The 11,733-nt window shown below is 33.3% G+C and overlaps 1 protein-coding gene across 1 annotated transcript; it reads right to left on the reverse strand.

Moving 5' to 3' along the window:
- Positions 1-7,729: 7,729 nt before the first annotated feature.
- LOC107939738 (polygalacturonase-like) lies at positions 7,730-9,196 on the reverse strand. Its single transcript, XM_041110727.1, has 4 exons — positions 9,113-9,196; positions 8,713-9,021; positions 8,073-8,588; positions 7,730-7,996 (listed from the first exon to the last, which is right to left on the reverse strand). The coding sequence occupies exons 1-4, from the start codon at positions 9,179-9,181 to the stop codon at positions 7,793-7,795; spliced, it is 1,098 nt and encodes a 365-aa protein (XP_040966661.1). The 5' UTR covers positions 9,182-9,196; the 3' UTR covers positions 7,730-7,792.
- Between the last annotated feature and the right edge of the window lie 2,537 nt (positions 9,197-11,733).

Below are 11,733 nucleotides of genomic sequence, written 5' to 3' on the forward strand. Positions count from 1 at the left end.
TTCTCAATATTGTCTCACCCAATCCACTGCGAAGGAGGCCCTGAAGGATATTACTGATGATGTCCCTCCACGTCACGAGGACCCACCGACTCAGCCACCACCTCCTTCTCGTCCAGTTTATGCGGTGACTTCATACGCTGACATCTCTGAGCGCTTAACTCGATTCGAGCAGCAGTGTTTTCAGCGCTTCGACCACATTGATGCTACACTACACTAGATTTGTCAACACTTCCACATCTCATCGCCACCCCCACCTCGCGAACCATCTAGCGATGAAGATGTTTAAAAACTTCTATTTATTATTTTTATGTTTTTACTTTTATCTTTTTCAGACTACTTTTTATTTTTTTTATTTTATTAGGTTTTATAATTTTTATTTTACAATTATCAATTTCAGCTATTCCATTATGAGTACTTATGCTTCCTTATATTTCCTAAAAAGATCCTAATTCTGTCACAGTTATAAAGAGCTCCTAAGCTCACCATAGCATAGGAATTAAAAACTCCACCGGAAAAGGTTCTCCACGACTGCCATGTCCTGCTCGGCCACAACCATAGCTACCACAAGATATAATATTCTTTTGGCGCAAGACTTATGGACTAATGAACCTCTACCACCACCGGAGTATCCATTAGTATTCTAAATGTTCAACGGGTAGTTTAAGGAATGGTTTGACGATAATCTCAATGGGGTATGCCAATGGTAAGAATGAATATGAGTTACGTTATGAATGAGTACAGGTATGTACAGAAACTCAATTGAATATGAAATCCATGAATGGTACGTCCATGAGTATTGTGAAATGGTGTTGTGTTAATTTTGTGGACTGTGATATATGTTTATAAATGCATAGATATTTCTAATTTAAAAGAAACAAAGGTGTGATGAACTTAGTTACCATTATTCTTGCACTAAACAGTTTTGGACATCAGCAGCAATTCGACTTTGAAAATTCACCAAAAATTGTGAAAATCAAATTAGAGGTTGAATAAAATATGAAATTAAATACTATTGAGCCTAGTTTCACATAGAAGAAACGACGTAAGCAAAAAAAATCTTATATTATGAGATATTTAAATTTTTGTGAGACAAGGTCAGAATGATTCGAGGCTCCCCTATTTTGACTTTGGAAAATCATTAAAAATTGTATAAAAAAATATGGGTTATAATTTATATGCTTAAAATATTTGATGAATCTATTTTTAAGAGAAACAAATGGGAACATCATCTGAAACCCGTACTAAGGGATAATGAATTTTTAGTGAAGGTCGAAACTATCAAACAACAGAACAAGGGTAACTTTGAAAAATAAACTGTACTTATTGGCTAATCCATAAATTCTGAAAATTTTATGAAAGGCATTTAGCGAATCCTAATTTGGAGTTCTTTAGCTCAAGTTATAAATAATTTAGTAATTGTGACTCTAGTAGATAGCTTGACTGGAATATGAGCAAATAATAGAATTATGTGCAACTATGATTGTGCTACCTTGAAAACATGTTAGAATTTGAAACAAGCATGTTAATAAGTTGCTTATTATTTTTATATGGACTTACTAAGCTTTATAGCTTACTCCACTTCCTTTCTCATCTCTTATAGGGTCTGTAAGCTAGCTCGGGTTGGAAATCGTCAGAGATTCTATCAAACTATCAAGCTACCACTTGGGTTATAAGTATTCAAGCACTTGAGTTTATGGCATGTATAGGGCTTTGTCTTTTGTAATTATGTCATTATTAATGTGGCCTAATATGATGGCCTATAATGATTTATCGTTCAATTTGTGTATGACCATGAGATGTGGCTTATGTTGATTATTGTGTTGTAAATCTCATTATACATGCTTGCATGTGCCAATGCCTTTATGATGTGGTGGTGGGTGTTTGCTAGAGATGGATGGTGTTATATTGCATGAATTCTTGATTATGGAAATGTGTCATTTTAGCTTGGTGATAATTAAGACTTAAATGTGTAAGATGGAAGCAATTCTAATGATGCATATTACAAGTGATTGGGTAGGTTTAGACTTGATAAGAATGGTGTATTATGTATGCGTATGTTGTTGTGGAAATGTCATGCTTGAGCTATAATTGTGGATGTTTAATTGTCTAAATGTTCCATGTTAATGGCTAATAAAAGTAATCATGTGTGTATGAAAATGAGGGTGGCAAATGACTTGGAAAATAGCCTCAAAGTTGTCCACACAGGTAGACACATGGGCATGTGCCTAAGCCGTGTGTGACACACGGCCTAAGGACACGGGCGTGTGCCTTGGCCGTGTGACCCTATTTTACTGCTGACATCATAAACAGAGAGTTACACGGGCTGAGGACACGGGCGTGTCCCAAGCAACAAGGTCGTGTGTGACCACATGGCCTACCCAAACAGGCGTGTGACCCTGTTTCATGATAAAAATTTTTAAGTTTCCCAAAAGTTTTTAAAGTTCCCGGTTTAGTCTCGAATCACCCCCGATGTATGTTTTGGGCCTCGTAGGCCCGTAGAAGGGACAATGTACATGTGTTTGATTGATTTTAATTCGAATGAAATTTTAAGTCCGGTAATGCCTCGTATCCTATCCTGGCCTCGGACACGGGTAAGGGGTGTTACATTAGATATCACGGTAAACGCTCATTTTACAAAAGAAATTAAAACTCTAATGTTCCTACCCTGGCTACTTTTCTAAATAAATTTCCAAAATGAACCCCGAATCAGAAAAGAAACCATGAAAAAAGAAAGTTTCAAGCCAAAACACACAAAAATCAAAAAAAGAGACTAACCATTGAGAATCTAAAAGCAAAAACTCCAAATCGCATCAACAAATTTCGGGATCTTTAAGTGATAATCGCAAAATACACAAACATTGCACTTAATCTCGATGTAAATATCATTCCTCTCTAAAAATCTCTTTATAGTTACACAAAATTTTGTCTCATTCTCCATTTTGGGGTTCAATTTTTTTTATATGTAATAAGTAAACATAAAATGATGTCACATCATTATCGAATAATGTGGTCAATGAGTCATCAATAGATTCGGATGTTTGAGAAGAAAGACATTGCACAAGTCTGTCAAAGAAGCTTGGGAGATTAGAAAAGCACTAGGTTTGGCTGTGGACTGGAAAGGCCAAGTAATTATTAGTGACCTATTCAATTTAGAAATTAGAGATCAATCTTGATTGTGTTGGAAACATTCATTTAGAAAATGATTTTTTTAAACAAAAAAAATTAAAAATTTCTAAAACCAAGCAGTTTTCATATTTATAGGGACAAACCCTTTCACCAAAGTTATACTTGTGTTCTAGAATAGGTGGTCTAAGTTGTTTCTCAACATTCTACCAACACGATCTTCTCTACTATTCACAAACCTCAGCTAATTTGTAACACCCCTAACCCGTATTCGTCACCGAAACAGGGTTACAGGGTATTACCGATATTATAGAACATTTACAGATCAAACATATAATTTATTATTCATTTTCCGAGATTACTTATAACATCCCTTAATTGGACCCTCGAGGCCCAATATGAACATTAGAAACGATTCGAGACTAAATCGAAACCTCATAAAATTTTTTGCAAAATTTTCAAAATTTCACTTATAATAGTACCACACACGCCCGTGTGGTCAGGCCGTGTGATTACACACGCCCGTGTGACTTGGGACACACCCGTGTAACTCTCTGTTTATGACGTCATCAACGAATTAGGGGCACACGGCTAAGGCACACACCCGTGTGCTTAGGCCTTGCGGTAAATTAATTTCTCAAAAATAGCTACAAACTTCACACGTCCAGGGCATATGCCCATGCCCATACCCCTAGACCGTGTCTCTCCCACAGCCAAGACACACGGCTGTGTCTTAGCCGTGTGACCAACATTGAGCATTCTTTTTCATTTAATTAAGGTGTAGGGGACACACAGCCGGATCACATGCCCATGTACCCAGGCCTTGAATCACACACGGCCTAGACACACACCTGTTTGTCTTACCCGTGTGGACAATATAAGGCCATTTCATAGCCCTATTTCTCACCTAACTTTAACCATTTTCCTACATGAAACTTACATGTATATGCCAACCAATCCAACCAATTTCCATCATCCAATTTGATATATTACTAACCTTAATCATGCTCACAAATTTACCTTTTCTTTACTTCACAAAATATGTCTCATAAAAAGTGTTGTTTAACTTGTTAAACATATAAAACTTATCATATAACACCATACCATACCAAGTCATCTCAAGATACACATTACTAGCCATTCCAATGGCTAGTTTACAAATCAACATATTACTTCATCATTTGGCCACATTAGCCTATACATGCCATTATATCAAAACAAGTTTATCATTTATACCAAGATCATAGAGTCAATAGTGTGATGATTGCTTCGACCCGAATCCAACCTTCACGAGCTTCGAGCACTATAAAATAGGAAAATAAACCTAATAAGCATTTTATGCTTAGTAAGTTCATATAACTAAAACTACACTTACCAATCATGCTTAACAAGTAAATCACATATAAAACTATTATCCATCAATTTAACAAACTAGCAAATATTGCCTATTCACAAACATTCAACCAAATTGGTTAGTACAAAAACACTAATATGCATAGATGAGCTTATCATGTCAATTCTTCTTATTTCAATTGTTATACCATTTTCGTTTGAATATTTGAATTTCCGATAGACCTTTCCTTTTCCTGTTGCACACCCGAGGTGCACATTCCCTTTTCAAATGGTACACATAAAGTGTACATTTCCTTTTCAAGTGTACACACAAGGGGTACATTTCCTTTTCAAGTGTACATACAAAGTGTACAAATCCTTTTCAAGTGTATATACAATGTGTACGTTTCCTTTTCAAGTATACACACAAAGTCTACAAACCCTTTTCAAGTGTACACACAAAGTGTACGTTTCCTTTTCAAGTGTCAAACTTTCGGGTGAAATTCCTTTTCATAATGAGAGCAAATAATTACCTCTTTCGGAATAACCTTTACTGCAACGTATGCTGGACCCCATTTACAACGGTAATCACTTGTCCAATCGGAAATCAATATTTGAACAGATTCTTTTACCTTTTCATCAATTGCATATATCATGTGTCAGTAATTTCATGCTACATATACATGTCATTTACATATCATAATTCGCACAAGTCAATAATTAAATTAATACATTTTCATACTTAATTAAGTTATACGAACTTACCTTGACAATTGTTCGTATCTTTTAATTCGAGACTTTTTCTTTTCCTCGACCTTTTTCTTTATTCAATATATCTGGATCTATATAAATAAATTTAATCATCAATTCCATAATTTCCACATTCAATTGAGTCCATTTCACTTTCTAGGCAAAAGTACCATTTTGCCCCTAAACTTTTAATTAATTCTAGTTTTGTCCCTAGGCTCAAAAATTGAAATTCATGCAATTTACTCCTTATTCCAAGCCTAACCAAAATTCTAATATAAATTTTACAGCACATTTATTTCACAAATTTTAGAATTGTTCCAAGAATTTCACCACTTTTCAATTCAGTCCCTACACATGTTTTCACTAAAAATCACTTTGTAAAAGTTGTTTATCTATCAACAACCTTTCATTTTCAATCATAAACTTTCAATTTACAGCATATTCATCAATGGAAAATTTTCTAAACTTTGATTTCTTTTCAAATTAATCCCCCAAATAGAGAAATTAAGCTTTTCCCGTTTCAAAAATATGAAAAAGCACTAAAACCCGAGACATAGAACTTACCAATTCAAGCTTGAAAAGTTTCCTTTCTCTCTCCTAGGGTTTCCATGTGTTTTATGAAGAAGATGATATAAAATAAGGTTTTTATTTCTATTTAATCATTTATCATACATTAATTAATTCAATTTTCAATTTAGTCCTTATCCTTTTTCAATTTTTCCAAGGATAAATCACTAAGAATATCTACATATTTTTCATCAATGGTCTAATTGCTATTTAAGGATGCTATTTGATCCTTATAGCTATTAGAATCCAACTTTGACATTTTATTCAATTTAGTTTTTTTTGCAATTAGACACATAATCGATAAAATTTTTCTATCAAAATTTTCATGCAATATTCCTATCATATTACCTATCATTTTATGAAATTTAAACAATTTTATTTTTCGGGCTCGGATTTGTGGTCCCGAAACTACTATTTCGATTTCACTGAAATTTGGGCTATTACATAGTTAAAGCATAGGCTCTAATCCATGAACGGATGAAAGCTATGAAAACTTTCTATTGATGTTGGAGTGGCGAATATTGATGTCTCTTTATGGGCCAAAAACTGAAAATGTAAACATTCAAATTTAGATTTTTCTTTTTGGAAATTAAATCTCAATAAAGTTTTACAATGTCGATGCTTCACATCGCAAGCCTATGGTCTCTATTTATAGAAAAATCGCAGGAGTCTTGGTCGAACAAGAAGAAGAAAAATTATAATAACATTTTAAGAGAGAATATACAAAATTCTCTAGTAGGAATAAGTATGGGCTTCAACACCCTTTAGAGATAGGGTTGTCGCCTATCTTACGTGAGATGGGTCATTGGGTCTATCTGATGTATTTGGTATAATTATATGTATTATTTAGAAATTTAATCGACTCATATAATTTAACCAACCAAATAAAAAAAATTTCTATTTCCCAAAATATTAATAATTTAATTAATCAATTGAAATAAATTTTACTAATTCACACAATTAAATTATTTTCCAAACGTAGTTCTAATTCCATTAAATTCATGACATGTTTATCACACTAGAATGTATGGGTAATTGAATTTAATTATCTTGTTCAACACGACTGCACTAATTAATTGATTTAATTTTTACTTCAAGCATCATTTAAGTGATTACTATTAATTAAATAATAATTTGAATAAATTAATTTAGTCTTTAAGTCATCTCTCTTTTATAATGAGAGATTCCATTCACTACGATAGTGATACATTCGATCTTTTCTGTAATTCATCAATTTTATTTATTCATCTCATCAATTTAAATGCAAACCATCAAGGTTGTATAGAGCTAGTAGAGGGGCCCACTAGATATATAATTAGAGCTCAAATAGTTTGTAATTAAGTGCGACGATTGACCTCTCCTTATTATATATCATTATGAAAACAACTCACCAAATGCTCGTCCAATGAATTTTTCATATGTGCTTTAGCCTCATATGATATCCTCAATCCCTTTAATTTATATCCGTTCACCCAAAATGATTTGGTCATATCTCATGGTAACCATTACATCTTCTTCCATGAAAACTGTAAAGTCAATGGAAAAAGAAACAAACCAATGCACAAATATAATCATATGTTTAAGCACACAAGTAATACAGGAATATGTTATTCAAAAAAATTGGACGACGAACTTTTATTTTAATCAGAATCTCGAATTTAATATTTTATTTTTCCTTAAAAGTACTACGTTGGAAGATGGAGTTTATAAAAGAAATTATACTTAGATAAAGAAAACTTCAATAATTAATTCTAATTCAATATAGAAACTCAGTAATGGTTTTGTTATTAGTTTAAATGAACTGAATTTTATCACATTTCGGCTCTTTGTATTGATGTGTATATTAAAAGCATTGAATTCATAGCAAAAGTTTATTAATAGCAAAAAATTAAAATGAAAAATAATTGTTTTTATATAATATGAATAAAAATATTAATTACAATTGCATTGAATTTGTTGGTATGCTTTAAGCGGTGGCGCCAGGGGTTTTTGGGATAGGGCCGGAACATGGAATCGGGTTTCATTTGCCACTAGTTATAGGCTTGACATTCAAACATTGGGATGTTGTGGGTTCAGCTCCGTTGTGCTTAATATCAATGTCCGCAAGTTCCACATTTTGACATGGCGAAGAACCGCTGCAAATAAACTTGATAGCTTCTGGAAGCGCAGATGTGCCACGGATGTTCTTGAAGCTAATGTTGCTTAGTTTAACTTTGGATTCTTCCTGCATCAACACAACAATGATTCAATGATCGATTAAATATTGTCATTCTATTAGGATTTTGATAAGAATGTTATACATTTTTCTTGCATTTATTCCATGGGCAATATTGTTGATCAATTAGGATAGGGGAAGAGACATTATTCATGGTAATATCCTCAAAATGTATTTCTGATACTGCCCCACCATGTTCGCCTGGCCAAGTTTTGATTTGAGCTCCATTCGAAGTATTAGTGATGGTGCAGTTTGAGATTTTGATTCCCTCAACTGGCTCTTCATTTTGGAACTTTCCAAGACTACCGATACTTATACCATGTCCTGGTCCACAAGTTATTTCTTTTATGACCATATTTTTAGTGCCATCTCCGATAGAAATACAATCATCACCAGTTTTAATGTCAGAGGCAATAATATTGACCCCCTCTGACTTGCCCATGTGAATCCCATCTGTGTTTGGGCTCTCGTCCGGTGCCTCTATCTTCAAACGTTCGAGGGTAATGTTTTTGCAAGCAAAAACATTAATGTGGAATAGTTTACTGTCTTTGCTAGTTATGTCTTGTATCAATGCATTGGTCACAAAGTCAAACCTTATATTCTGTTTAATTTTGGAGTTAGCAAAGTAACACACGAAAAAAAGATGTTAGTTATAATTATATTTTGATAATAATAATAAGAGGAAAAAGAATAAATAAATTCTGGCAAGAGGGAAGAAAGCTGACAACGGGAAGTTTGGAACGAAATTCACAATTCTCGCAAGTATTCTTCTCATAAGCAATGCTTCCTTGACCATCGAAAATTCCTCCGCCAAACATTTTGAAATTTTCAACACTATAGAATCTAACCCAATTAGGGTCTTTGAAAGCACTAGGATCAGCTGGAGCCTGTATAGTGCCCTGAACATTAATCTCAATAGGAGCCTTGCATGGACCTTCTAAGTTTACTTTTGATAATAAATATGTCCCTTTAGGAATCACAACTGTTGATGGAGTTACAGAGGCACATGCTTCTTTCCAAGCATCCAAAAATGGCTAAAATGAAATGAATAAAGACATCAGTTTGAAATATAATTTTTTCATATTTTCACCTTTGGGGTACAAAGTTAAGAGCAATTGAACTTGCCTTGCTCAAATCCGTTTTCCCGTCAGCTTTTGCGCCAAACTCACTAATTATCAAGTAATAAGTAAGCATCGAGTTATCGTCTCCAGAGGGATTGTGTTTGTGCTAAATCACTTAATTGTAAAATTATATTTACATGCAACTCAATTTATTATCATCATGCTTAATAATATTCAGAAAAACATTCTATGGCAACTTGATCTTTCATGAGTTTGGAAACCACATTAGGTCCTTTTGGAATCCTTTACTTAGTAAATACGCATTTTACTGATCCTTATTTACTAAGGGTTTCTTAACGTTCGTGTGAGGTAACAGAGACGTGTTAGGTTTGAAACAGTTTAATCACACAAATCTAAAAATTATGCAAATAACAGAGCTTGGTTAGAGCTGTTATGCAACCTGCAATTTAATCGTGTTAGGATCTAAATTGAGCATGCACATTTCAATTATGTTTGCACTAGCTGTCGTCTGGTTAGGATCACTCAGCTAATTCAAATGCATTTCAATCACGTATTAATGAAATACAGACTTGATTTTAATTGAAAACATAATCGATTGAGGCACAAACATTATAAGCATGAATCAAATAAATATTATTTAATCAAAATAATCATCCTAACTTAAATAAAATTAAGCTAACATTGTTGTAAACAAGAACAGAGAACACATAGCAAACATTTTCAGATTAAATTAAAGAAAGGAAAGATTAAACCCAAATCAAAGTGGCTGTCACCCAATACTCTAACTGACGAGGCTCTTTCGCTCCTTCCCTTTGCTCCTTTGCTGATGGCTCTCCAAGGTGGCCGACCAAGGGCTCTTTAAGAGGCTTAATTGCTAAAATCTCTATGAAGAGATGATGCTAGACATGGGAAATGGAAAAGGCTAAGAGAATTTAGAGAGAAGAGAGAATGATGAATGATGAGGGATGAATAGAAATGTGAGAGTGAGGTCTTATTTATAGGTTAGGAGAGAAAGATAGTTTACTAAAAATAGGAGTTTTCATCTTTTGAAGCATCTTCCATGGGTGACCGGCCATAATTTGGGGAAGTTGAGCTGATTTTTGCTTGATTTTTGGTCAATTTGAGTGCCACAACTGTCGAAACCTATTTTTTAAAGGGATGTTTTAAAAACGGGGTTCGACTTTTGAAAAACGAAAACGGGAGTCGCCACCAATCTTTTTAGGTGTGATTGGGTCACCTTATAAAATGTTTTGTTTTAAAACATTAATTTTGGTCTATGAAATTATGAGAAAAATAGGTTCGGGAGTCGGTTACATACGAGGAAGGATTAGCACCCTCGTAACGCCCAAAATTGGTACCAAATTGAATAATTTTTTTGTCTTAATGTCAAAAAATTTGAAAAGATTTTAAAACTTGAATAATTTAAAGTTGAAACTTGAGATTCCTTTGTTCCGAAAGTATACAAACATCACATCCAGCATGTTAGGACACGATGTTTTAAATCCTCGTAACTAAAATTATCTCATGATTTTGAAAATTTATTAAAAGGATATTTGGTTATTTAGTCAAACGAAAAAAATCGCAACCCAGCATGTTAGGGCACTATTTTCCGAATTTCTAAACAACAAACATTGCCTTATTTAAGAAAAAACCTTTTCAATTAAATGAAATATATTTTTTAAAATAATGAATAATATAGAATTTAAATAAAAAAATAATTTGATATAAATACTAAAATTATTAAAAATAAAATATAAAAGAGAATTTAAAAAAATTAAGGAGATAGGGATTAAATAAAAAGGTTGAAAATGAAGATGAACAAAGTATAAATAAGAACAAACCGTAGAAAATAAGAACGCAAGAGGGAGAGAAATTTGAGTGAATGCTCTCAAGAATTCTTATTGCTTCCCAAAACTCAAGTGAAGTCAAGTTGTTTTACAATGAGGGGAGAGGCCTCTATTTATAGTTGAGCCTCCCCAAATCCAACGGTACAGATCAATTACATCAACGGTTAAGATTAAAGGATATCTACAAATTAAATCTCCAAGATTACAAAATCATATCTTCTAAGATTGTATATCATATCTAAGATTGCAATCATATCTAAGATTGAATCATATCTAAGATTGTATCACATCTAAGATTGCAATCATATCTAAGATTGTATCATATCTAAGATTGCAATCATATCTAAGATTGTATCATATCTAAGATTGCATATCACATGTAAGATTGCATATCAATGAAGATTATATTTCCATATGAGTCAAACTTGTAGATGGACCTTAAATCTTTTCAAGTAATGGGCTTGTAATGCCCCAATTTTTGGGAATTCTGTGAATGTTGGCATAGATTTAATTATGTTAGTGGGCCTCTAGAAGGCCCAAGCTTAAGATAGAACCCGACAATTTTAGTTAATTTTTGTTCCATAAGAAAAAGGGGGTGAAATTATGAAATAGGACCTATTTGAAAATGTTTGAAAATGCTATAGGCTAAATTGAAGTGGCCAAATAAATAGGAATGCAAAATAGGAGGATTTGCATGACAAACCTCCCATTTTACATGAAGTGGCCAGCCATCATGTTGTTGTAGACAATATGAGCACTTGATATCCATAATTCATGGTACAAATTGATAATGGGTTAGGTAAATGTTCCATGATAA

This window comes from Gossypium hirsutum, chromosome A04 (assembly GCF_007990345.1).
Source record: "Gossypium hirsutum isolate 1008001.06 chromosome A04, Gossypium_hirsutum_v2.1, whole genome shotgun sequence".
NCBI lineage: Eukaryota > Viridiplantae > Streptophyta > Magnoliopsida > Malvales > Malvaceae > Gossypium > Gossypium hirsutum.

Bases quoted from the DNA above. Each gene is read 5' to 3' on its own strand.
- LOC107939738 (XM_041110727.1), bottom strand. From the start codon at position 9,181: ATGCTTACTTATTACTTGATAATTAGTGAGTTTGGCGCAAAAGCTGAC. The intron at 9,022-9,112 runs GCAAGTTCAATT...ATTTCATTTTAG, and splicing joins GGAAAACGGATTTGAGCAAG to CCATTTTTGGATGCTTGGAA. The intron at 8,589-8,712 runs GTCAGCTTTCTT...AAAATTAAACAG, and splicing joins TTCGTTCCAAACTTCCCGTT to AATATAAGGTTTGACTTTGT.